At 41.4% G+C, this 27,656-nt stretch overlaps 2 protein-coding genes across 5 annotated transcripts in view; both read left to right on the top strand.

Annotated features, from left to right (window-relative positions):
• CHL1 (cell adhesion molecule L1 like) overlaps positions 1 to 27,656 on the top strand; it is a 607,847-nt gene that overhangs the window by 395,092 nt on the left and 185,099 nt on the right. The gene's annotated exons all lie outside the window — the stretch shown is intronic.
• LOC102075469 (contactin-6) overlaps positions 1 to 27,656 on the top strand; it is a 132,882-nt gene that overhangs the window by 35,821 nt on the left and 69,405 nt on the right. For 2 of the 4 annotated variants that reach the window (XM_074550327.1, XM_014269258.3), the window contains 2 exons: positions 12,091 to 12,217; positions 17,437 to 17,561. In XM_074550327.1, the coding sequence (XP_074406428.1) occupies positions 12,091 to 12,217; positions 17,437 to 17,561 (252 nt within the window). Of the gene's footprint in view, positions 1 to 12,090; positions 12,218 to 17,385; positions 17,562 to 27,656 lie in introns of all 4 variants that reach the window. The other 2 variants (XM_074550326.1, XM_005490167.4) reach the window with 1 other exon arrangement.

The following is a 27,656-nucleotide window of genomic DNA, read 5'->3' as shown; positions in this document are numbered from 1 at the left end:
CAAACAAACATTTCTTGTATTGCAGAGACATTTTACCAGATGTCTGCATAGCTTTCAAGATATTAGGGATGTGAAAACACAAACACACAGAAAATGAATGTGGTGAAATAGGACATGTTGTAAATTCAGCTGGCTGCAATTATTGAGGAGAGGGAACATGGAACACCCTCCTCTCTTTGCTTTGAAACTCTGCAGTCTAAATCTCCTGAAATTTGAGCTGAATCCATCATTGATTACGCCACTGCCCAGAAATATGGCCTTGGGCAGATTTGTCATAACTCTGCTGGAGATGCTGCACCGTGGCCATCACTCAGGAGGACACAATTTCCCAAGCACCACAAGTCAAGCAAATGTGCTCTGAGCAGCCTTGTGGGACCCGTTCTGCTGCAGATGGATGGCACCAGGCTGAGATGGATGGCAGGGACAGGGCAGCTCCTCACACACCTGCGGGCTGCCATCGGGACTGGATCCTTGGGGAAGGACAGGAACATCAGCTCTGAATCCCACAGAAACCTGGGGAAAAGGGAAGGGCTGGCTGCCCATCCATGGAGGTGTCCAAGGCCAGGTTGGGTGGGATTGGAGCAGCCTGGGACAGTGGAAGGTGTCCCTGCCCATGGCAGAGGTGGCACTGGATGGGATTTAAGGTCCTTCCAACTCAAACCATTGTGTAGTTCAATGATCCAGCCTGAATTCAACACTTACCCTTGTGTTCACATTCACATCCTGAAATTCTCCATCACCTCTATATTTACTGTTTTATTTATATTATTAAAAATAAATTATATTATATATATATTATATATAATATAAATTGTATAATACATAGTATATACTATATAGGATATAGAATGTAGTATATAGTATATAGTATATAGTATATACTACATACTACATACTACATAATATATTATATATATACTATATACTATATACTATATACTATATACTATATACTATATACTATATACTATATACTATATATATACTATATACTATATAGTGTATATAGTTTATACTATATAGTATATAGTATACTATATAGTATATAGTATATAGTATAGTATATAGTATATAGTATATAGTATATAGTATATAGTATATACTATATACTATATAATATATAATATATAATATATAATATATAATATATTGTTATATTTATTAACACCTCTTGATTTCTTTTGTTTTATAATCTCACCCATCCATTATTTCCCTTTTTGGATTTCATCTTTGCTTTCATTTCATTTTGTCTTTGCATTTATTACATTTCACTGCTCACATTACCCCCACAATTTTAATACTCTGTCCCAGCTCAGGCAATGACAAGCAGCCCCTGCATGGAGTGTCCTCCTTTCTTTGGCATCAAAACACTTTCCATAATTTTTTTTTCCCCCCAATCTGCTGCAGTTTGAATTCCACCAGTGGCAGAGATGAGATGCCTAATCCAATTTCCCTCTATGCAAAGAGTCCTCTTGCATTTCTCTCTGCACTTCTACATTTTCCCTGAATAGCCGTCATTTAATGCCCCGTTATCTTGGATGGCACTCATTTAGTGGTTTATTAAGCAGTAATTCAGCAGCCTGTTATCAGTTCCTCCTAGAGCTGGGGAAAATATGCCAGCCAAGTATGCGAGATTTCCGCAGAATTACAGCGGTTTTGTGATTTTTGGATTAGAGAAAAATTACCCCAAAGTAATAGATATGAAATGTTTTCCCTGCATTTCATTATTGGCCCGGTGCTAAAGCTCCCATCAGGCTATTCCTGCTGTAGATTGTCTGATTTTTATTTCTTTTTCCAACCCAAGCAGCGAAATTCTACAAAAATCACAGAGAACTCAATGGACTGAGACGTCCTAAACCTGGACTCACTTTTTCTCCTGCATTTATGTCCTTTCTGGATGTTTCCAGGTGGGAAAAAGACATAAATTAATTTTTGAGAGCTTCTTAAAAACCAGGGAGTTGAAGTGAAATAATGGGAAAGGGTAGAACCCAAAGTGTAGAGGGAGCAATGTAAATCCCAGCTGGAAAAAAATGGGTTTGTGAAATAATTTTGACAATAGAATAGGAGAAGACTTGATTGGAAATTACAACTCGTAAAAGTGGATGAAAATAGTATTTTTTAATAATAAATCATTCCTGTTTCCTAAAATGGCTGGATTTAAACAAATAATTAAAGTAGAGATATAAGGGAGGAGGTGAGAGAGTGATGGAGCAGCTGAACTGGCACCGGCCATGGAACAGCTGCCAGAATTAGGGAATTTTTCATATTTGCTCATGAAAAGCATTTCAGGCTCTGGTTTCCCTCTGGAAACTTGCGCAGGAGCTACAGGAGGACAAATGGTGCAAACTCTTCCCATTTGGCATTCCATGTTCTGCAGGCTCCTCTCTGGGTGAGACCCTGGGAAGGGTGAACAGGGACACCTCAAACCCCAAATTTGGGCTGCTGCTCCTGTGCAGCTTTAAAATGGCATCAAACATTGACATTAGGAGAGGAAAGAGTATCTAAACAGGATAATTTCCAATTTTCCCTAGATTTTCAGCCTGCTGACATTGGCAGCAGCATTTCCACCTCACGTGTCTCTGGCTCACAGCCCTTCCTGCTGACCCTTCCCTTTCCAGCTCTGCTCCAAGGCAGAATTTCAGAGCAGCCCTATCAGCCTGCACTTCCCCCCTCCTTTCAGCTGCCTTTTGTTTTGTTGTTTATGCTGTCATTGCTTTTTTTATTGTGGTTTTTTATTTTTTTTTGTAGAACACATCAGATAAAGGTCATTTTTCCTTGAATGGAAAAGCACAGTGATTTTGACAGTGAGACATTCCCAGCTTGCTCTACATCAGAAATGTTGATATTAGCTCCTCTAAAATAGAGAGTACAGACTAAAATTGCCCGAGTACTCAGTGGCTGGCAGTCATTTCCCAAAAAAAGAACATTTCCAAAGTTATGCTTGTGACTTCTTCTAAATTCCAGGGTTGCATTATTGGAAAGATTTTAACTTCATTTGCGTTTACTCAGGAAAAAAAAGAAAATCATCATGAAGGTATTAAACAGCCACAAAAGATGATGGCTTCAAATAGTGTCTTTTGGCTGATCCATAATCATTTGCTTTGGCAATTTTATTGGGGAACATTAGGGCTGATCACTAACTCTGTGTTCCTAATTATTTCTGAAATATTGTGCTGTTTTCAGTGCTGAAATGCAGAACGAGCAGAGCAGTGGGCTGGTTGGGATTGCAATGTTCTAACTGGGTTTTAATCAATGAGTGATAATGAGAGCTTGTGTTTTGACTTTCCCTTCTTAATTGCCAGTAATAAAGCAGATCCTCATTGATGATATTTAGCAGAGTTCAGTTTCATTCATCTCTGTTTATTCTATTTATTTTGAAAGTGCCTGGGAGCTTTCAGCGGGCTAGACACAATAACAGAATATTCAATGCTAATTATATTTTCCTTGCCTGATATTTTCCACAACAGAGGATGATCCTGCCTTTTCCAGGGGTGTGATTTCACCTCCCCGTTTTCTGGAATGCAGGAGGAGTCAAAGGATAAAATTATGTCCAGTGAAATCCCAACCACATTTTGCTGTTTAAATCTCTATTTCCCTTCTGCTGCTCATGATAGTTAAGATGTTTTTTGGGGTTTTTTTGGTTTCTTTTTTTTTTTGCCAGGATGCCAAAATAAGAATTTAACATAAATATTCTCAAGATGAGGCAGATCTGCAAGTGCTGCTGGCCAGGAAAATTCATCTTACCCAAACAGGCACAAAAAAGCCACACGAGGTCTGATCTATCTCAGGTAGATCTTCACTGGCAAATTGTCAATTTTGCAACCTGATTTTTGGTTAAGAAAGACCGATTTTTTTCCCTAAAACTTTAAGTTCCAAATTTAGTTTTGATCCTTCAAATGGCTGCCAGTATTGTGATGACAAATGCATGTGAATCAGTCAGTCAATACAATAAATATTTTGATAATATCCTGCCTGAATCATCTAATTTAAATCAGGACCTGCCTTAGGTTTAAAATGTTTTAAATATCCCTTGCATTCCTCTTCAATTATATGCAAGAAAATAAAGAGTTTTTTAATCCTGCCTGGATCATTGCTTGAGATGATTTATACCCCAAGATTTTCTTCCTGAGCTATCAATCATCTGAAAGCAAGAAGTAGGTGGCAGCCTGAAATTTTTATATCAGATCTTTCTGTGTCCTGAGGAATTTTTGCCGTGGCAGTAATTTGGGCTACAAAAATAAATGGTCTCCACGTGTTTTTCTATTATCTTCATGATCTCAATTATTTCTAAGTGTTATCCCAGGATATAAACCTTGTTATCAACACATAAAATCATCACTGATGTCAGGGTCTTGCAGCTAATTCCTGACTGGTTTAATTCATGCCTCTTGCTTCAGTCCTAGTGAGAAAAACAAGCATCTGGGAAGGAGCCATTTTGTTCCAGCAATTCAAAATAAATAAACCAAATTTAAATAACTCTACAAGGAGCTTAAACACCCACCTGCATTATAGTGCTGTAGAATGGAGATTGTATCTGGATTTCTACAAGGTCTGAGACTCTCAATGCTGCAGAACCAAAATACAACTTCACATTACAACAATTTTGCTGTTGAGCATAAGTGGGAATTACCAAGTGTGGCCTCTGGAAGCAAAGATGAATCACTGCTTGCTTTAGTAAATTAAAATTATTTGCAAACAGGCCTTTTCCATGACATCTCTCCATTCCAGTGTGGCTGGATCTTTGAGTGCAGCAATTCTCCTTTGTCCCCTCTGTCTCCACAGTCCCTGGGTGTGAAAGAAGAGTTGCAAAGGCTCAAATGGGTCTGAAATTTCCCCAAATTCCTCTATTTTTTTCAATATTTTCTGTGTAAGCAGAACTGCAGTTTCTCATGTTGCTATGTGCTTATTCAAGTCAATGTTTCCCTCTCACATTAGGAAGGCTTTGACAGAGCATCCATCAGTGGAATTTGGGAGTCATCACCCAGAATTCCAATGACAAAAATCATCTGAGCTTAATTACTCTCCATCCTCTAAGAGAACAAAGCACAGCTACATTTAAAACAGAGAAAAGTTAGAGAGAAACAAAATGCTGGCTTTCTTTAAGTGGCAGGACATTAAATGATATAGCTGTTATCTTCTCCTGTAGCATAAATTATTGAATTAAGCCTTCAGTCAGTTTGGCAACAGTGCCAGATGAATTTTACAGGAGCACAATGCAGCAAACAGAACCTGGCATTGGATCTGGGGCTCCCTCAGACCTGGAATTACAGCGAGCAAAATGCTCGTGCTCTCCACTGGAAAAGGTTCATTATTATTTATTCATCTTGCCTAGTAACACAAAAAACTAATGAAGTTTCATTGAGCAGGGGGCACGTCAGGATTGGTATCCATCAGAAAGGCACATCCCTCCAACCTCATCAGGGATATTTGTCTCCATAATTAGGTGTCTGTTCCACCAGAGTTCTCCATCTGAAGGACATGCCCAAGTTCATGACATGAAACAAATCACCCACGCTAATGGAAAGGTGATTTTCACCTCTTATCTCACTTGTCTGCAGCTCCCACAATAGCACAAAGTCTTTGGGAAATCTTTTCATAATGCCAAAAAAAAAAAAGTCAGGCCCAGGTAGGAATTTCAGCCCTGTTGCTCACATGTTTGTTTATTTTTCAGTGAAATATTCCATTATTAATACAGGTGACACACTGTGTATTTATAGCCCCTCTCCTGGAGCACCTTTCCACACATCCCCACCATGAATTGTTCATAAATCTGTGCTCATCTCCAGCAGAAAGCTTAAATCAGTGCAGCTCCACTGAATGCTCTCCACAACCCATCCATTAGGAGCAATTTTCCTTCTCTGCAACGTGAACTCCTGGTCTGGAATCTTTGGGGAATATTTGGGGGTTTGTATGGAACATGGTGTCCTGTAAATCTGAGGTTTGATTGCTGTACTCAGGGTGATAGCAGGAGAAAATGTCATATTTTGGCATTTAGGGATCCATCCTAAATTATTCTGGGATTAGAATGTGTGTATCTGCTAGATGAATAATAAATTCACTGCTACCCAAATATATTCCTAGAAAGTGTTGAAGCACTACTGGTTATTATAGAACTTTTAAAAAATGTTGGGAGTATCACATTATGACAAAACCTTTTGTCACTATATATATTTAATTGAAAAAGGCTCATAATTCTCATGACTATGACAGTTTTTGCATAATACTTCCATAATTATCACCTGTGATATATTACACCCTAATTTTCTATGCTAGTTTCTGACAATAAGTTATATTAGGAATTAAATCTGTATTTTATAGCTTGATTGTTTGTTTTCACACCCAAGGAAAATATGCAGTCAGTCCACAACCTGAGCATGTTGTTTGCTACATCAGCCTCAGCTCACCCTACCTGCCCCACCATAGACATCCTGTTTAAATAACAGGAAAATAACAGGAAAAATATTGGAATATTTGACTCATTTCTCAAGAATAAAAAAATTGACAGCATCCAGAATTGACTTACTGAAAACATTTCAAATTTTTGTGCCATTTAGGGCTGGAGGAACCCTGATTAAATAAAAGTTTTATCTCCAAACTCAAATCAAGAGTGGGGTTCTCTAAGTGAGCCACAGGGGAAGAGGGGACAAAGGAAGGGGCACTTGGAGTGCCAGCTCCTGGGAAATGCCAGATTCCAGCTGTGCCTCCTTCCATCTGCTTGCCCTCCTTATTTTTCAGATCTCAAGGAAGGGGCACAATTTTCCCACTGTCTCCCTGATGGAACAGCCTCAAGTGGACACAGAGGAAGTTTAGATTGAATATCAGAGGAAATTTCTTTATGGAAAATGTTCTAAAGGATTGGAACAGCATCACCATCACTGGGAGTGTTCAAAAAAAGTGTGGATGTGGCAGCTGAGGATGTGGTTGAGTGGGGATGGTGCTGGATGGATGGATGATGGATGGATGATGGATGGATGGATGGATGGATGGATGGATGGATGGATGGATGGATGGATAGATGATGGATGGATGGATGGATGGATGGATGGATGGATGGATGGATGATGGATGGATGGATGGATGATGGATGGATGGATGGATGGATGGATGGATGGATGGATGATGGATGGATGGATGGATGATGGATGGATGGATGGATGGATGGATGGACGGATGGATGGATGGTGGATGATGGATGGATGGATGGATGATGGATGGATGGATGGATGGATGGATGGATGGATGGATGGATGATGGATGGATGGATGATGGATGGATGGATGGATGGATGGATGGATGGATGGACGGATGGATGGATGGTGGATGATGGATGGATGGATGATGGATGGATGGATGGATGGATGGATGATGGATGGATGGATGGATGGATGGATGGATGGATGGATGGATGGATGATGGATGGATGGATGATGGATGGATGGATGGATGGATGGATGGACGGATGGATGGATGGTGGATGATGGATGGATGGATGATGGATGGATGGATGGATGGATGGATGGATGGATGGATGGATGGATGATGGATGGATGGATGGATGATGGATGGATGGATGGATGGATGGATGGATGGATGGATGGATGATGGATGGATGGATGATGGATGGATGGATGGATGGATGGATGGACGGATGGATGGATGGTGGATGATGGATGGATGGATGATGGATGGATGGATGGATGGATGGATGGATGGATGGATGGAGGGATGGATGGATGGATGGATGGATGGATGATGGATGGATGGATGGATGGATGGATGGATGGAGGGATGGATGGACGATGGATGGATGGATGGATGATGGATGGATGGATGATGGATGGATGGATGGATGATGGATGGATGGATGATGGATGGATGGATGGATGGATGATGGATGGATGGATGGATGGATGGATGGATGGATGGAGGGATGGATGGACGATGGATGGATGGATGGATGATGGATGGATGGATGATGGATGGATGGATGGATGATGGATGGATGGATGGATGGATGGATGGATGGATGGATGGGTGGATGGATGGATGGATGGATGGATGGATGGATGGATGGATGGATGGATGGATGGATGGAGGATGGATTTGTTGCTTTGGAAGTTTTCCCAGCTACAACGAATCCATGATTCTGTGCAAGGGATGCCTTACACTCTGGCCTGTTTTTTAAATACAGTTTCATTTATAAACCCTGGGCTTGAGTGCCAAATTCCCCATCATTACTGAGAGTTTTTCTGACTTCAGCAGATCCAGGATTTTCCCCTGTGTGCCTCATCCCTGCCTCCCCTTCTCCCAACATCACAGGGAGATAAATGTCTCCCTGGTTTGGTGTCTGCCAGCAGAGACACTCTGGAATTCCACCAGCACTCCCAGTTTGACTCTTTCAACAGAAGCTGAGACTTGAAAGGAGCCCCGTGCCTCTGGAGCTCTGTACATCAACATCTGAAGGGAGAAAACACATGAAAGTTGAAGGCCCTTTGGGAAAATCCTGCAGGTCTTAGGCTGCTTCTTGCTGCTCAAACCTACAAGATCCAATCTGTGTGTCCCTGTTCACTACAGAGAGCTGGGTGGCACCGAGGGAACCCTGCCTGTGCTCCTGACAAGCTGTTTTTCTTTCCACACAACATTTTCATGGCCATTTCTCTGCTTCATCTTTCCCCATCTTCTCTCCCAGTGTAAAAATCTGACTCCTTGAAGGGACGTGTGTTACTTCAGGTGGTACCAAGCAGTGTCTCATCCATTACCTCTCATTTTGCATCTGTCAAGCTCCTTTCAAAGTCCTTGAGCTCCCTGGTCCAGGCCTTTGAGGAAGGAAATAATAATTTCATTCAGCTTCTGACAAGATTCAATCAAAAACCCCAGGGAAACACTCCATGACATTTAAAAATCTGTGCACCCCATAAACTCCCTGTCTTCCCATTACAAATTACCCACATCTTCAGCTGAAAAATTAAACAGATTTTGAAGAAGTTGGATTTTTCATAGTTTTTCTGCTGCCATTAGAAGGGGGGAGGGTTTAATTCACCTGTCTCATCCCTTTTGCTGGAGCTGACAGGTGTTTTACTATCACACTGATTTAAAAGACGCCTCTTAATCAGGTGTCAGCTTTGGCCCATAAAGTCATATTAATGTTTTGGATCAGATATGAAGCTCTATCTAAGGCACATTAAGAAAGATTCATTAGAAACTCACTACCCCTGGAATTTACAGCCTTCCTGGAACTTAATAGCCTGGATAAATTCCTCCTTATCTGGTTTGCTTATGTGAATTATGGCAGTTTTGCATTTAGAATCTTCTCCTTGTGATCTTTCGTAAGGTTTCTCTGATATGGTACATCCAGAACCATGGAATGGTTTGGGTTGGAAGAACATTAAAACTCATCCACTTTCACCCCACAGGGACATTCTCCACTGTCTCAGGTTGTTCCAAATCTTGTCCATCCTGGCCTTGGACACTTCCAGGGATGGGGCAGCCTCAGTTTCTTTGTTCTCCCAGCCCACCAGAATTGCCCATCCCTGGTCCTGGAGCAGTGAATCCTCGGGAGTTTGGCTCCTTGGAGCTGATTCTCCCAGGCAAACCTAAAACCTCTCCCTGCAAATAGATCATGATGTTTCTGGGGCAATCTCAATTTCACCGAACAGATTTTATCTGCTGTCACCGAGCAGCTTGGAGTGATGGTAATTCCAAATCCACTCTGCAAAAAATCCTGATGGGAAGGAAGATGTGTGCAGCAAAGGGATAAAAGTCAGCTAATTTACAATATTGGCTGCTGAGTTATCCATCGTCCCATTGCAGCCTGGGCCTGGGCCAGCCTAAACTGCTCTTGGAATGTTCCCCCTTGCATTTCCAGCTGGGCAGAGACCTCACAAGGAGCTGATTGTGAATCCAGCCAGAGTCAGAAACAGGAAAGAACAGGGAGCAGGATTTGGCTGGAAATTAAGTTGATCAAGTGTGAACTCCAGATTTGTTCTTCTTTCTCCCTGTCTGGATGAGGAAGAGCATAAATATCTAAATATTTATTATGGCTGGGTGAAACCTCTTGAACCGAATTTGACAGGAATATCTGAGTGTGACATATCCACCCATTGTCCATACACCAGTGACTGGGGAGCACTGGGACACCCCTGCTTCTTCCATAATTGTAGAAAACCAGGCTTCCTCCTCTTCCTCTTTCTGTGTTAATGCCTGGATTGGCTGAAGACAATCTCATGCAATGAATGAAGGAATGATGATTCATTTTCCTGCTTTAGCTTTGAATTCAGGCTGGCATAATTATGGTCTTTAAGGAGATCAAACTGATTTGGCATCATAAAGAAATACATTTTAAGTTCTTATCAAACATTCCATAAGAAGAGTTTATATTTACTTTCAAGTATTATACTGAGGATTCACACATGATTTTTGCGTATAGAAACATTTAAACAAATATTCATATTACAATTGATTTTTTAAAAAATCTGAACTATCTAAACCTTAACAAAAGCAAACAGCCCAACAAAAATGCATTTGTCATGTGTATCTCTGGAGAAATCATAGTGGCTGTATTGAACCTGGAGGATGGAGAAGAAATATATGGCCATTCTCTATAGGAAACACAAAAGGATGCATCAGGAAATTAGAAATGACCAGCCTGACCTTTTCTATAAATAAGAGATGGACTCCTAGGACACCATTGGCTCTGAGAGTGCACATCATTTCTCACAAATTTGATGTTATTCTCTGCTGCAGATCAGCCAGCAAGGAAAGGATATTAAAGAGAGAACAAAACAACAGCAAGAAGCTGCCTGTACTAAAATTCATGGGCAGTATTTTTGTGACAGGGACTGTGGCGTGTCCACTGGAAAGGAGCTGTAAAACATTGTGTCCTTATTCTACACATTAAGGGCATGAGAAGGGGATATAAAATTAAGATATTCAATAGTCTGCAAATGACAAATGAGTCTAAATTCCATTTAGGAAAAAAAAATGGGGAATTAATCCCAGGTTTACCAAAATATTTACATTTTTATGAGGTGAAGTAGAGGTTTTTATGTACATCAGGTAGTTCACCACTGGCCCTGTTGGGTACAGGGATTTAAAATGCAGAACAATGGTCCCTGGGTCATTTTGTGGCTTCAGAAAAACTTCTCCTGGCAGTTTCTTCTGGGAAGGTAACAAGGACTGAGGAAATGAACCCAGAAGGGAAGCAAATTCCTCCCAAAGAAGAGACAAGTCAAAGGGTCAATTGTAGCAATAGCGAAAAAAGAAGTCTTCAAATTTGTCAAGGCACTAAACCCAGAAGAGTGGCAGGCCAAGAAACAAAGATTATTTAAGCATCCCAGAGAGCTGCTCTGCCTTGCCCTCGTGGTTTGCTGAACAAATTGTCTTCTCCCCTGCTCCCCAGAACAAGGAAGATCACCATGAAACAAAGAAATAGTTCTGGTTTGCCTTGCAATCAATCATTTAATTTTAGATATGGTATAAAGGTTGATTATGTAATGCTACTCCTGTTTTAAAATGATTGAAAAAGAGGAGGGGAAAACCCCAAAACACCAATAAAAAAGCAAACAAAAACCCCATCCACAACCCTAAACCCAGTATAAAAAATCATACATAAAATATACAAATATAATATCTCAAGGGATGGGAAGGGTTAGAGGAGAAGGGGGTGAGTGATTCCCTGTGACTGTGCTGTGAGCAGGGAACACCAAACCAGAACCACAATTCCACAATTCCACAATTCCACAATTCCACAATTTCACAATTCCACAATTCCATCCTGTCCTGCTGCCAGTCCTGAAGCGCAGCACCAGGAGGAGCTGGATGGGCACGTTTGGGAGCTTCCATGGGAAACATGCAAAGAAGCTTCACTGTCACCTGCAAAATAAATCAGCAGCAGCTGAGCTCTGCGATTTTATTATCAATCAGCCTTGAAATATTTCCTCCTTAACAGTGCAGTGTCTGGAGGTGGATTCTCTGGTGGGTATAACAGCAGAGCTTACCTTGCAGCTGAAAGCAAAGGACTCCAAAGGACAATTTTATGTGGAAGGACACGCTAAAGACACCTAATCTGAAATTATTGTTTTTCTTTCACAGGGGAAGAAACCCTTCATGGGCCTATTTTTATCCAAGAGCCATATGATATCACTTATTCCATGGGCTCAGCAAATCCAGAGATCCTCCTGAACTGCACAGCTAAAGGATATCCACTGCCATACTACAGGTGAAGTCAACCTTGGGGAAATTCTGTCTCACTGTCACTCTTTGAATTGTGTAATTGTGTTTTAGTCACTGCACCACCAGAAACAAACACCCCAAAATCTGTTGAGTGCTCAGAGAAAGAATATACAAAGTTTACAGTAAATTTTGAGGAATGAAGGAAAAATGTTTTTGCTGCTTTGCTGTAAAGAAAATTAACACAGGAAAACAAAATAATTGAAAATCGTCCCCAAAGTATTTAAAAATATACAGAATTAATTCTGAATCCGCAGAACAGCTGTGAAAAATGGGAGAATGGAAACACTGAGCATCTGTACTCGATAAAACTTTCCATACATTAATAAATGCTTGGAAAGCAGAAGAGCAACATCCTTCCCTTTTCTAATTCCAGCATTTCATGTTCATATTTATGGTGTTTGTTTAGAGAAACAGCTCCAATACCTTACAGGAGTCACCTAATAAAACCTTGGTACTGAGGATTTTTGTTTATTTGGTAACTATGGATTCATCATTTACAATATAACTTGTTGCCCCAAGGATCTGGAAATCCAAGTTGGATAAGAGGAAAAGCTGAGAATCTAGGGAAAAAAAAAAAGACTTTGTGCTTTCTTCAGAAAATAATGGGGAAACTAATGGTTGAGTTGAAGGAAAATTATATATAAAGAATAAATCATTCATGCAAGGCATGAAAGAAAATAATGTGCTATCAAATGCTTGGAGAATTTTTACTGAAGAGATTTTAACTGCTCTCACCAGAGCCTTCCCTGGAAAGGGCCACCACTAGTTATCAGCTTGGCTTGTGGACTCCATGGCTTGATCTGTCCCCAGACATTGTGTTAGGAAAGGAACCCTTAATTTCTTTTATTTCCTTTATTATAGGAATCCTAATTTCCTGTATGAAAGGAACCCTCAATTTCCTTTATGAAAGGAATCCTTAATTTCCTTTTTCTTCTCCTCCTATGAGCAGAACCCCTCATGTATTTCCCAGCCCATTTGTTCTCCCTGTTCTCAACATGAACCTCAAATGGCTCGGGCCATGAATTTCAAGTTTTTCCACCCTTCTGTTTCATATTTAAGCAGCTCCCTAGGAAATTCCTGGACTTTTGTATCTCCCATGGGTTCCTCACACCCACAAAGAGCAGAGACAGCAGCTCCCACCAGGCAGGAGAGCTGGGAAATCTCCCCCATCCCATACTTGATATCCATATTTTACCTTTAATTTTTTCTACATACCTATCAATTAAATCCCCTGGTTTTTTAATCACCATTCCCATTTTCTCTTTTCTTGCAAAGCCTCCGTGGCTCCAGGGATATGAGATCAACATCTGGGGATGGATCCTGGAGCCCTGAGGTCAATTAAAAGTTATCAGACAATCACTGCTGCAATTACACCACGATTTGGAGGGAACGGGGAGCTTTTCACTTGTCTTTGATTTCACCACAGCTAATGCTGCCTTTGTCAGATAAGGATTGAGCCCATATATTTAAAGTTCCAACAATTTTAGATAAATCAAGCCCAGTATGAAATTTTAATCATCTCCTTTGCTGAGTTGATGGCAAAGAACAGCAAGGACTGCTGGAGGTTTCCCTTTGATTCAGAAATACAGAACCACTCCAACAGGAAGAAAGTTAGATTCCAGTTAATTTGCTATTTAGCAGTTTTTACATCAAGAAATATGCTGATAAATGCCTTTTCTTGAAATAAAAAATGCTTAGCATTTCCTAAAAGTTTGATTTTACTAGGTACTCTTTTAGTCTTATAGACTTGTCAAAAATAGTGAGATTTTTTTTTGCAACTCCTCCTCAAAATATTGTGTGTCTGAGAAGCACAGTGCAAGAATTGTGTAGAAATGTAGGTGGAAGGGCTGAGTAATAAAAATGAGACACAGTTTTCCCTTTGGAAGTAACAGAGAACACAGATTACACTGCAAACAAAAATGTGGATGGAAGCATCTCTGAAACCATTAAGAAATCTATATAAATGTTCTGATAAGCATAATTTTATCTCTTATGCCTTTTTTATAAAGTCAAAGTTGTCTATATTATCAAATACATTATTCCAGGTGTTTCCTGGTGTGATGTTGGTGGTAAATAAACACAAATTTTTAAGTTAGATTCATCATTTTTTGCACTTAAGCTTTTTTGGTTATAAACACCAGAGGGTTTATCACCAACTGACTCAATTAATTTTACATTTTTTTTTTTTACTTCCAGCCTATCCTTGAACACCCTGCAGTGTTTCCAGCAGTATTTTGATGTTTTTTGTTTGATTTTTCCTGCACTTCCATTCAATATCCAGAGCAATCCCACAATCCTGTATTTTCATACAAGCTGGAAATTGAGGGTGTTTCCCCCTCCATAATCTTCTCAGGGAGGAGTCAATGGAACCAATAAATAAATCCAAGGGCAGCATAAGCAGCATTGGTTAGAAGAACATTTTAATATTTCAGCCCAACACAGAATTCTGCACTAAAAGGAGATAAAGAGATTCAAATCCGATCCAAATCCAACAGCACGAGGATAACTGGAGCACACAAATGAAAGGGAGGGAACAGAGCACGAAGTCTCCAAGGCTTGCAAATGACATCAAATATGTTGATAATCATTGCATCAAGCTGGAGAAGCATTCCCAGTAATCCCAAAAATCCACCCTGGGCACAGAAATTGCAGCTCTGCTCTTGTGTCCTTTTCCTGGGATGCTTTTCCTTGGATCAGTGCAGATTCTGCCTCAAAACTGGGGTGGGATTAAAATCTCCTTCACCCTCTGCTGCCTTGTTCACAGCAAAGAGTTTTTACACTTCCCATTTTCTTCCTGACTGGAAGTGCTGTACATGAAGGGGGGTTTTGCAAATCCTTTTCCCAATTACAACAAAGCCTCAGGTGGCTTGGCAGGACTTTTCCATTTGAATGCAAATAATCTAAGAAATATAGAACACAATGAAGTCATAAAAATATTGATATTTTTATTATAGCAGCATGCTGAAAAGAGAATTTGTTAAATCCTGTGAGCATATACCCACTCACAGTCCTTGGGCTTCTAGGGAACTGATCAATTCAGCATCAGAATATAGGAAATTTTTTAAAGTTTAGGTTCTGAAACAATTGGTGAAAGAAAAACAATCCAGAATGTATTTCCCATAACTGAGGAAAAATATTTTCCAATGGTTGAATGAAAAAACGCACAAAACTACATCGATGATCTCTGCCTTAAGGGGCTCATGTTAAAAATTCCCTAAAATAATTATCCAGATTTCTGTGTATTAATACACTGCAGAACACATAAAGTCATTAAATCATTGTCTACCACATGAATTCATTAATTCGCTTCCTTCAGTGATGTAAACATATTAATTAGGGAAAAAGCCACACCAGGAGCTGAACCCCTGATCTATATGCAAAGTTTAATAATCATTGTACCATGGTGATTAGAATGATTATGGGGATACTGTGAAGAATTCATTTGCAGCAGCTAAGCCAACGTCTTCCCATTTGTTTGGAAAAACAATTATAGATCTTAATTGGGAGCCATGCAATGATGACAGCAGTTATTTCAGTGATTGATTCTGAAATTAAAGAGAACTGGCAAATTAAATACCAGAATATCTTAGATTAGAAAATGGAAAGCTTTAGACAACTTGGAGCATATGTAAATCCTGAAATATGGCAAAATGCTAACGGTAATACCCTAAAATAACAGCAAAACCTGAACCCGCTAAAGCAAATATCAAAAAGGAATTGAGGAAAGGTACAGAAACACCAAAAATCAGCTGGAATTTGTAGGAAGAATTCCTGAGAGTTGCACCCAAATTATTCAGTGTGGATGCATCCATGGAAAGGGAGACAGCAAGCAAAGAAATGATTTCACATTATTAGAATTTGCTCACAGAATTCCATTGATTTCATATTTAATCAGTCATTATCTTTCACAACAACAAGTGCTCACCTGGAGGTCAGGGCACTCCCTGTGCTTGGGGAACAGAATTGCATTTCAGAGCCCAGGGTGGAAATGCTCCAGCACAAAAGCAGCTCCTGAGCAGTGTGGGTGTGTGGAGAGAGGGCTGACAGAGTCCTGTGCTGCGGATCCAGCTCAGATTTCCAGGGATAAATGTGAGTTTGCTTGAGTTTGTTCCCTGGAGAAACTGCCCTCACTGCCAGGAGCTCTGCAAACGAGCAGAAATGGATCATTTTTATGCTGTGATCCTGCAGGTAATTAACAAGGAGATGATTGCCCCTGGTTTGGGCACTGCCAGGAACACAAACTGAGCCATTGGCAATGTCTGTGTGAACCTTCCACCCAACGGAGGGCTTGGAATCACACCCAGAGACCAGCACAGATGACAAAGGCCGAGGAGATGGCTCTGATATAAAATCAGGGGAAGAGAATACCTGGTTGTGTCATTTTAGGATTGCTGACCACCTAAAAAGTGGCATTAACAACCCCAAAACTTGCAGCCCTCAGTGGCTGAGTCCTTTATTCTTCCTTTGGCCCCCACGTGAGCAAGGAAAATTCAACCCCAGCAAGACTAATGGCAAAGCCACAAAAATTCTCTTCCTGAAACACGTAATATTTATTTTCTTTGAAAGAGAAATTGTATTTTGACATCTGTAAACAGCTGGGTAATGTTGCAGACACAATCCATTTTCTGCTTAGTGGACTAACGGGGACAAATGAAGATTTAAAATAGCAGCGTTCTCATCATTAAATGATCAGTCTCAGACTTGCTGCATAAAAACTTCCCTCTCAGCTCTTGTTCTGCCCTCTCAAGTGCAATCCTTCCTCATCTACATCTCCAAAGCATTTTGGTTGCCAAATTCATGATTAATCATTTGCAAGGACTGTAAAGCACATTCATATTATAAAAAATAATGTAGTTGTAGACAAGGTATCAACCCCCCTCTGGACTGAATGGATAACTTTGTTTGAATAAGTTATAATTACTTTTTGTGGACATTTGGGTGAACACTGGTGACTGAAGTAAAGATTTTCCAAAGAATGCCATTATTGCTATCATTATGATTGATGTAAGAAGCAGTCATGTGTGAAAAATGATCTAATTTTGTGATATTTAACTACATTTTTATCATTACAGGTATGCTACAGCACACTATTTAAGATAAATATGAATAGGCTCTGTAAATTATAAGCATAATTTGATTTTTTTCCCCTCAAAGGTGGAAGCAAAATGGCACAGATATTGATCTTACCATGAGTTATCACTACAGGTTGGTTGGAGGCAGCTTGGCAATCAATAACCCACATAAAAATCAGGATATTGGAACATACCAGTGTTTGGCCACAAATTCATTTGGAACAATTCTGAGCAGGAAGGCAAAGCTTCAATTTGCATGTAAGTTGGGAAGATCATATTTATTAGAGCATTATTTTCCTATTAATTCTGCACATGGACTGTAATTTATTGGGTAATTAAAGGATCATTGGGGATTCTGTCCAAAAGGTTTGACTTCCTTCTGCACTGCTTATTCCTAAAAAAATTCCTAAAAAAACCCCCAAAATGTTCCTAGTAAATATTAATAACAAAACCAGACATCTGATGGCTGCTGCCTTCGGGAGCCAGAATAAAAATCAGGAAATTGAAAGGTCAAGGAAGATGAGCACAATTATCTTCACTTAATAAAGGTGTTCTCACTTTTTAGGACAATGGTTTTGTTGTTATCCCACAGGTAGCTACAGCTGGGGGGGAATTGCAAAAAGTTGTGCTTTGAGTTTTCTGTAGCTAACGAGGTCTAATTGAGACACAAAAACATTGTTCCCCTAATTGGCACACTGATTTTTTTACTTTTTTTTTTTTTTTACATTACCAATGAAACACTCCTTTTCCTTACACAATGTGTAAAAGTGTGAGCTGCTCTCTGAAATATTTCATATTTCAGCTCCCTCAGGTCGAGCACGTTGTCTGTCTTGAGATGATTTAAAGTTTATTTCATCTTTGCTCCCCGTTTCACTCCTTCACAACTTCACAACCTTTTTCACAAGGTTTGGATGCAGTGACCGAGTTCTGTGAATGCCCTGGGGAGGGGGAGAAACAACAGTGACAACCAAAAAACTCCAGATATTCCCTCCAGCCCTTCTTTTTTTTTTTCAGTCTAAAGCTCAGAGCAGTCTGTTGCTGGGAGAAAGCAATTGTTTTCAAAGCTCATTAATAAAACATGTGACTAAAGCCAACCTTGTGTCACTATTTCAGACACCAGCAAACGGATTAATTATTAATCTTGTTCCATTTCTCATAGCAAACCTCGTGTCACAGGGGTTACACAAAGGAGACATCAGAGGTCAGGCTGGTTCACAGAGTGTCTTTCAGCAGAGCTGATCAAAAGGTGTATCACTGGTACCTCATTTAATAATGTTTTACCCTGAATTTCTCAAACAGCTTTGATTCCCAAGGGCTGGTCAAAAGTAAAAAAAAAAAAAATTGATTCATTATTTTACCACTTTTTCTGCTGAAACATTTATTCAAGCCAGACTTCCTGTGTGAGAATATTTTTTGAGATTTGGAGGTGAAAGTTGGTTAGTGACAGAACAAATTCCATTTTAAAAAGGAGCAAGAATAGACAGCCACCTCAAAATGGTCCATGGAGTCTGTAATCCTCAAGGAACCAAGGCAGGCCAGGCAGGGAGCTGGGAAAAGACCTAAGGAAAGTGAATATCCTTAAATGCAGGGACAAACAAGGTGTAAAAAAAATGAAATTGAAAAAAAGAAAGCAGGGGGGAGAAGGGAAAACCAGGAATATCTGTGAAAGAAAGAGGGCTCTGGTGATTATTCGGCATTTTATATCAAGCAGTTCCTTTATTTAAGCTTTACACCCCCACCCAAACACTTCCCAAAGTTCCTGCAGGGAGCAGATCCCAGAGCTGGGTCTGCTTTGCCCCCAGCCCTCAGCCTGCTCCAATCCTCCAGCTCTAACAGCACCACAGAATCCTAAATTTATCCCATAATCAAGCACTGCACCACTTTTCCAGTAGTGGTGACAGATATTTACCTCCTTCCCCATGGAGAAGAGAGAGGACAGACAAATCAAAGGCTGTTATTTACACTGACAAGCACAAATTTACAGGAAAATGCTTCAATTTAGCAGCATCAGTGCAGAACTGGGAGTTTTAAGTTGTCTTACAACAGGAAAAAAACCCACAGTACATGAAAAACGTCATAATGACCTGATGAGAATAGTGGAACAAATTACCTTGAAACTCTTATTTCACAGTCAACATTTCCTTGTTTCTTATTTTCATGTTGCCATCCAATTTAATTCTTTGTTTCAACCAATACTTCAGGCTGTATCTTAAAATCCAGGCAGGCAGGCACGTTGCTGTGATGACACTTTCATTCAACACCTCACAAAATGGGATTTTTCCCTGGACTGGGATGCCTGGCATATTATTGCAATCTCCCTGATAAAGAATTGAATCAAACCTATTATCCAAGTACCAGGGTTTATGTGTATTTGTCTCTTTACTACAAGGTAACTAACTCTGAGTTGGAGCTTGAATTAATGATACCTCCAGAAACCTATTCAACATGTCAACTTAATATATAAAAAATACTTTTTTCCTCTGTTCAAGATAGGAAGTTCTCCGAGAAGCAAAATAAACGCGGGACGAGATTAGAAATATGTCTTCAGATTCAGCTGGAGTTTGGTGCTTATCCTCTATTAAAACCAGAGCTGTCAAAGGAAAGCTGCAGGAGGAATATTGTACAGAAGGCAGTGGCATAGATTATTAAAGCTACAAGCTGAAAATGAGAGGCAGTGGCAGGGAGAGCGAGCACGTAAATGCATGAGGATGGCAGGCCCTTGGCATCCCCCTTCCTGCACGAGGCTTGTTTTGTCATAAATAAACTCCAAAGCTCCCCATAAATCCTGCACATCCCCTGCTCCCTGCCAGCAGTACGTTTGGAGCAGCCCACGTGTGTTTTTGCAGTTGTTGGGGTGGAAGTTTGTAAAGCTTTGGTGTCGAGCCTTTGCTCATGCAGCCAGCGCCAAGCACAGGAGCAGGGTCCTGGGCCTGGGCCTGGGCCTGGGCCTGGGCCTTGTCCTTGTCCAGGCTGGGGTCATGTTCTGCCACCCACAGGACTTCCACCTGCCAGGCCAGTGGTGACACCCAGCACAAGGTCAGCTGGAACTCTTCAGCTCAGCCTAAAATGAAGTAAAACGTTTGGGAAGTTCATCTTGGAGCTAGGCCCGACTCAGCTTGAAGAGATGGGGACATGAGAGCTTTTCCTTCAGCTTTTCCACAGCTCAGAATTGTAGAGTCCTGGTCCTTGTCCTTGTCCAGGCTGGGGTCATGTTCTGCCACCCACAGGGCTTCCACCTGCCAGGCCAGTGGTGACACCCAGCACAAGGTCAGCTGGAACTCTTCAGCTCAGCCTAAAATGAAGTAAAAGCCTTTGCCCAATCTCCCCCCGCTCAAAAACCACATCACAAAATTTCACATCTACTCATTTTTTTGAACACTTCCAAGGATGGGGACTCCATCATTTCCATGAGCAGCCAGTTGCAGAGCTTGGCCACTCTTTCAGCGGTGAAATTTTTCCTAAGGCATTTTTGTTTAAGGCATTTCATGCCTTAAAAAAAAAAGACAAACAAAAAACCTGTTGGGGAAAGCTGCTTCAGTATGGCTTCAACCAGAACTTTCTCCCAAGGCACACAGGGGATTTGCTTTAATTATTTCCTCAGTTTTAAGCAAAAATAACTGTGTGCAAACAACTGGTCTTGAGGGAAATCCCTGTAACAGGCTGCATGAAACAGCCTGTCCAGGCCTGTTACTTGTTCTTTTAGTTCTCAAACACATCTATAGCAGAGGCATTAAGGGATATGCAGGAGAATTAAGAAGTTCAATTAAACAAACCAGAATAAAAAAGGATTCCACAATGAAAAAGAATCAAATGCAAACCTAATTCATAATTATTCAGGGCATAAACTCAGAAAATTCAGTATTAATTGAAAGCATCTTGCTGCTTAGGGATCTTAAATCAGATTCTCAGTCAAATTATTCTACCCTTGATGATAAAAGTCACGATGATTGCAGATTTCTCAGACCTGAAATTCTGAGAAACAAGGACAACAATCTAATTTCATGCCTAGAGTTGGTCACTTTGCCCTGAACCTCACAGAAGGGCACACAATGAGCCATTAGTATTTTAAAGTTCCCCACAATGTTACAGACCAAAGAGGGATTTCTCCTTGGAGTTTTTGGGCTCCAACCAAATTCTCCTGGTTTTCCAAGTGCTGCTCAGGGCTTTGCTTGGTGCTTATTCTCAGCAGCATTTTCCTGACACTGCCGCCCTCCCTGCTCTTGGCCAGTGATGATGTGCTCACAGCAGTGTGGCTGAGAGTGACAGTGCTGGAGCACTTGGAAGGAAATCTGCAGCTCCCAAGAGCTTCCATATGCTTTTTGTCAGAGACAGAAGACACAGTTTTGCTGAAATAACAAATTAGAAGCAATAATTCCTCCTGGACTGAGTTTTTGCCATTCCGAAACACAAAAATAACAGCCCACCATTAGCATTTAACCATTTCAGGGAGGAATATGTTAAACCCAATCAAACCCATTTAGTGTTTGCTGGATGGTGACAGGCTGAGCTTTAGCAGAGCCCTGTTGGAGGGGCTGGCTGGGAGATGCTCAGCCAGCATAAAAGCCCACTTTTCATCTGATTACTTCATCGTGTTATTTACCTCTGAGTGCACAAAAATTACAGAAACATCACAAAGCAATCCAGCAGCCTCAGGATGTCATAACCCTTTTCACTGGCAGTGTATGCTTTGAAACAGAAAATGGAAAAATCAATAGGCTTGGATCAGATAGGCTGAATTTGCAAAGTCTGGACATGCATGAATTTAAGGCTAAATGGCACCTACACTTCTGGCTGGGTTGTGTTGTGGTGCTGTGTGTGTCCAGAAATCCCTCTGTAACAATTGTATTTGATTAAAAGGTGTGCTAGCTGTTGTAACTACCACCTGGAGTAAAGCTCTCTGGGTCTTTAAGCTGATTGTTAATTCATCACAGCACACGAGGGCTGGAATGCTGATCAGGCTCCCTGGCAGATGATTGCAGGAATGAACTCTGGCAGTGCCTTTCTTTTTCAAAAGGAGGCATAAACTGCTCAGTTCAGCACTCAACAGGCACTCAGGGGTGACCAGCTGATAACTGAGGAGCAGGAAGCAGGAAGAGCTCAGCTTGTCAGTGCCAGGAAAAGTTCACCATCAAAAATACATCCCCAAAAGTTTGACATGGCATTCTAAATTCCTTTTTTCCCTTTAGGGACGTGTCAGGTAAAGCCATAGAATTGCCTCTATCTACAGGGAATCATGGAATGGCCTGGTTGGAAGGGACATTAAAGATCAACCAGTTCTACCCTCTGCCACTTTTCTCTGCACCAATTGGTCTGTCCAGTCTGGCCTTGGACATATCCAGAGATGGGGCAGCCCCAGCTTATCTGGGCACCCTGTGCCAGGGCCTCAGCACCCTCACAGGGAGGAATTTCTTCCCAATATCTCACCTAACCCTGACATCTGGCAGTTTGGAAGCTATTCTCCCTTGTCTTGCCCTTCCAGGACCTTTCCAGAGTCTCTCCCCATCTTTTGTGTAGCTCCCTGCAGGCACTGGAAGGCCACCATGAGGTCACCCAGGCTGAACCACCCCAATTCTCTTTGTCTCTGTCCTCATTCCAGCACCACTCTCCACCCCACATGTGCTGAGTAAAGCACTGACCCCACCTCTCTGTTTTAAAAGGGCGGCTTTCTATACAATCCTAGAATGATTTGGGAGGGACCTTATAGTTCACCTCATTGCAACCCCACTTCCTCTGATGCAGAAACACATCTGAACGGCAGACATGTGGAGAATCACCCACAAAATTCTCCTTTGCACACTGCAGAGCCCTCCTGGTGATCCTGGTAACACCTCCCAGCCTTCCCTTCAGCAGGTGAGGAACAAATGCAACCTGCAGCGGGAACATTTGCTGCAGATCGATGCTGTGTGGAGGATGGAAGTGCTGCTGTCATCTCTTCCATATGTCACTAAAAAGCCTCACAGCTCAAAATTGCCTTTTGGACTTTTAAGCACAGGTAGAATCCAATATCACTGCAGCAGCAGCAGCAGCCACCCTCCCTGGTGTGGGGAGCTGAGGGCCAGGTTCTGAGCAGAATGAGTTACAGAAAACAAACCCTGTATTTTGTCAGAATTCTGCTTGGAGTGGAAAGAAAGAGAACTTTCATTTATCACTTCTTGATTGTTATGGACACTCTGTGCCAATGCTCCAGCTCTCTCTGCAGCAGTTCCCGTGGCAGGAGACCACACCAAGGTCTTTGCTCAATGGATGCTCTCCATGGACCAGACCCAGCAGCCTCAGGCTTGTTTTCTTTTTTTGCCCCTTTACTTCACAGAGTTTCTTGAGAAAATCAGGAAAAACCTGGTGAGAACCACTCTTGTAAGGAATATGACATTTCCAGCAGTAACAGCCCCAGCTCTCCCAGCTCTCTTCACAGGAGAAGTGCTCCAGCCCTCTGATCAACCTGGTGGCCTCCTCTGGGCTGGTTCCAACAGGGAGAGCTCTCCAAGGGGTCACTGTCCTGCTCTGCCCACCCCAAACTGGGGCTCTGGGCATCCTTCAGGGCCACTTTGAGCAGAACACATGCAGAGATCCCTCTGAAGTGATGCAATTTAATCACCCCGAGACCAAAACCACTGCAAGACCTCACCATGCTCAGCTCATCTCCCTTCTGAGCTTCCCAGTGTTTATTTCTTTGCAGAATTCTGTGCACACAAACCCCCTCACAAGCTCCAGGAAAAGCAAGAACCACCACTCAGCAGTGATGAAGCAGGAAGCCTGGAAGGGTTTCACCTGCCTGCTGACAGGACAAGGCAGGGTGATAATGGAACTTCTATTTTAAAACTCTGGCATCACAAGAATGGGATTATGCAAATCTCCTGACATTCCTGAAGACACAGAGAACAGCCTGGAATCTTAAAACCAGAAGATATCTCCATAAGGAAGGGGGTTTGCTTTCTCCATCATTCCCCCTTTTTGTCTCCTCTGCATTCTCAGAGCCCACATGATGTCCATCGACACCAAGTGTCCTGTTTATTTTAAGTTGTAATGGACCAGGCACACCAGAAATTCCACTTTTCTGCCCCTCCCATGGTTTAAACATCTCTCTCAGAGTACTTAACCACTGTGTTCAAGGCTTTGCTCTATCAGCACTTGCTTAAAGCTGCTTTATTCCAGGTTAGTTCCTTAGACTTTTATTATAAAAGGAGGTTTTTTATCTGTGCAACAGAGATCTACATTGCAGAGAGGTTGTAAGGAGCATTACAGGCAGTGAACCAGGCAGATAAAGTAGCAATAGGGAACATAGAGTATTTGAAGATTATCTTTCAGTTCTATATTACTTACTCTTCTTTAGGTCCTTTAAAAGTGTTTATCCTAAATCAACCCATTGCCACTTGTATTGGAAAAGCAATATATGTGATTGAGATATGGTGGGGAACAAAGCATCCACAGGTCCCAGAGCTGATAGATTCTGATTGATAAAATTTAATACTGGGGAAGGATAAAACCTGTCTATGTTTGCAGTCTAGATCTGCTATTTTATCTGTTCTTCTTTCATTACAGACAAGATTATGTAGATTCCAATACATTATTGAGTGAAATATCCACGATGTTCACATCAGATTGTTCATTTTTTTGGTGTGACAAAAGAAGTTATGGTGGAGGTTTGCAAGGGAAAAAAATACTGAATTATTTGGAATAAATGATTGGCTTTTTAAAAATAAAATAATGAAATTAATTGATGGATTCTTTTTGCAGTGAAGGTTTATCCTGTGTAATGTTTTAAGGCAGCAGATAAAATGTCTATTCTGTAGCTGATAGTGGAGAAGGAGGAACAGTGTGAAACATTTGGACTTTTCATGGAGTGAAGGAATGAGGTCAGAGGCATTGCTTTTCTCAACAGCAAAACCACATCTGGCACAGAGAGTGCACTGAGCTGTAAATATCCATTTCTCAATGCTACAGCAAGAACAAATAATGTAACCTGCACCTGAAATCCCACTGACAGATTCACATCCAAAAATCCCCTACATCGATGGCTTGGGTAAATCTTGAAGTTCCCATTGGAAGGAATTCTTTGAGGGCTTTGCAGCTGGAATGAGGGAGGTAAAGAAGGGGCTGGGGTAACTCAGGGTAGTTCTACAAGAATTCTGTGCTGGATCAAGATCTCCAAAGGGCTGGGCAGGAATTTGGGAAGAGCTGAAACAGGCACGGTCATTGACAGCAGTGTGTGAGAGCTCTTTCTTCCTTGCCACTTTTCCTCTCTTCCCTGCCACTTTTCCTCTCTTTCTTGCTACTTTTCCTCTCTTCCTTGCCATTCTTTATTGAATGTATTATGAGCTTTGATTATTATTTTGTTGGTAGAAGCATTATAGAACGAATTATTTGCTTAGGTGGGACTGTATCCATCAGAACCCAGGGCAGGGATGCCAGAGGTTCCTTCCTGCAGAATCAGGGTACAGCTATGTGTCCCCAACAGCAAGGTCAAGGTCTGAGGGAAGGGAGAAGTTCCTGAACCATCTCCACATAGTTAAAAACAGGTTGCTGTGGGAGCAGTGGGAAATATGAGGGAGAGAGGGTTTGGATAAGAATGAAGCCCCTGCCAAAAGGACATTTGCCACAGCAGCCAGGGCTGTCTGCCCTGGAAGTCAGGAGGATCAGTGTGGTTGTGGCAGGGAGAAATCCGACCCTTGAGGTTCAGCCCAGGGAGAGAAATCTGTCTTTAAGAGCTCTCCAGTCTGGAGAAAACTCCTGCAGACGGCGAAGTGACTCTGGTGATGACAGGTGACAAATGAACTGTGCCGTGACAAGTGAGAAAACTGTTCAGGAATATGAAATATTGAAGAAATATTCCCTGTGTGCCCCTCCCTGGGAGAGGGGCAGCTCCTCGGCTGTGCCTCTGGCCTGCAGATGGGCTTTGGAGCAGGAGCCCCAAGGCTGTGTCAACACTTACTGCTCAGAGCAAGTCCTGTGCTCAGCTCAGAAGAGAAATTTAATATTTTATGCTGCTAACTCTGTAAAAGCAGGGGGAAAAAAATAACAAAGGCCAGATGTAGACCTGCTCTACAGCTTCCCAGCATATGTTTCTGTGCTCTGGGTTTGTTGGTGCATGAACAAAAATCAAGCCAGCTCAGGGTTTTTCCCCCCCCCTCTCACCTCACCCTCCCTTTTAATTTAATTGTGACCTTCCACTTTTTTCCTCTAGAGAAGCTTGATATTACTTTGTAAAGGGCATTTTCACTCTTTAATTGAATCAGACAATCAGACTGTGGCAGAAATTATTGTTCCCCACCTTGAAAATGAGTGCCTGGATTGGCCATTCAGATCATTTAAGCTGAATTGAGGACCCGGGGCCTGTGTCCATCCTGAAGTGTAAATTACAGATTCTTGCCCTTGGAAGCTCCAAAGTAATTTAATTAAATAAAGAAGCACTGATGAAGGTCTTTGGATGATTACACAGATAAGGACAGGACCAGCGATTGTGGTTTCCCCTCATTTTTGACAAGCAGCTCCATCGGGGAGTTTTGGGGGACAGGGCAGCTTTTCCTTTATCCACTCTGGGGTGCAGTGCCCCCCTAAGGTGGAAATGAGAACAAAAGTGGTAATTCCAGTGGATTTTTAGCCTGTGCTGGTAAAAAGAGACACTCAGGCATTGCCCAGGCTGCTCCTGGCTGATTCAGCTCCAAATCCTCCAGACCTGAAGTGTTAAAGGCTCACGAGTGCTTCAGATGGAGCAGAGGAACTCAGCAGGTGTTGAGGAGAAAATCCAAGTATTTAAAAGGCAGGAAATGGGAAATACTAAGCAGCTTTCAGACACCTTAATTAGAGATAACACCACTCTTAATCTCAGAATTGAATTCATAGAAAATCAATTAGAACATTTAAAAAATTGAGATTAGATGCTAACGGGGAAAGATTAATGTATTGACAGTATTACCAAGACAAAGGAACTGTCAGAGGGTTTGTTCAGCAAGTTTAGTGCAGTTTGGAAAGCTGAAAAAGAGAGTTTACTTTGCAGTGGAAGTTGGAGGGAAGGAGATTAGCCATTCCTTTGGGACATATTTGGAGAAAGAAGGAAATTTCCATAAAATACTCTGTAGTATCCAGGCTGCAAGAGATTGGTGCTCCTCTCCTACAAGGTGATTCAGTACAAAAATACTCAGAAAAGCAAAGAACAGGGATTAGTGTCCAGGAGGGGTCTGGGATGGTCTGGATAGGCACAACCTGTAGCTAAAAGAGCTTTAACCCCAAATTTTTTTGGGACTTCCTTTATGTGAGAGAAGAAATAGCAAACCCAAAATCTGGAAGCTTGGGGCCTTCTAGAATTTGAGATAAAGATTCAATAGGCTTCATTTTTATTATCTAAATTCTCAGATT

The sequence above is a fragment of the Zonotrichia albicollis genome, chromosome 12 (assembly GCF_047830755.1).
Source record: "Zonotrichia albicollis isolate bZonAlb1 chromosome 12, bZonAlb1.hap1, whole genome shotgun sequence".
Lineage (NCBI taxonomy): Eukaryota > Metazoa > Chordata > Aves > Passeriformes > Passerellidae > Zonotrichia > Zonotrichia albicollis.
The sequence above is the reverse complement of the archived record's forward strand: the minus strand, read 5'-3'. Positions and strand labels throughout refer to the sequence as shown.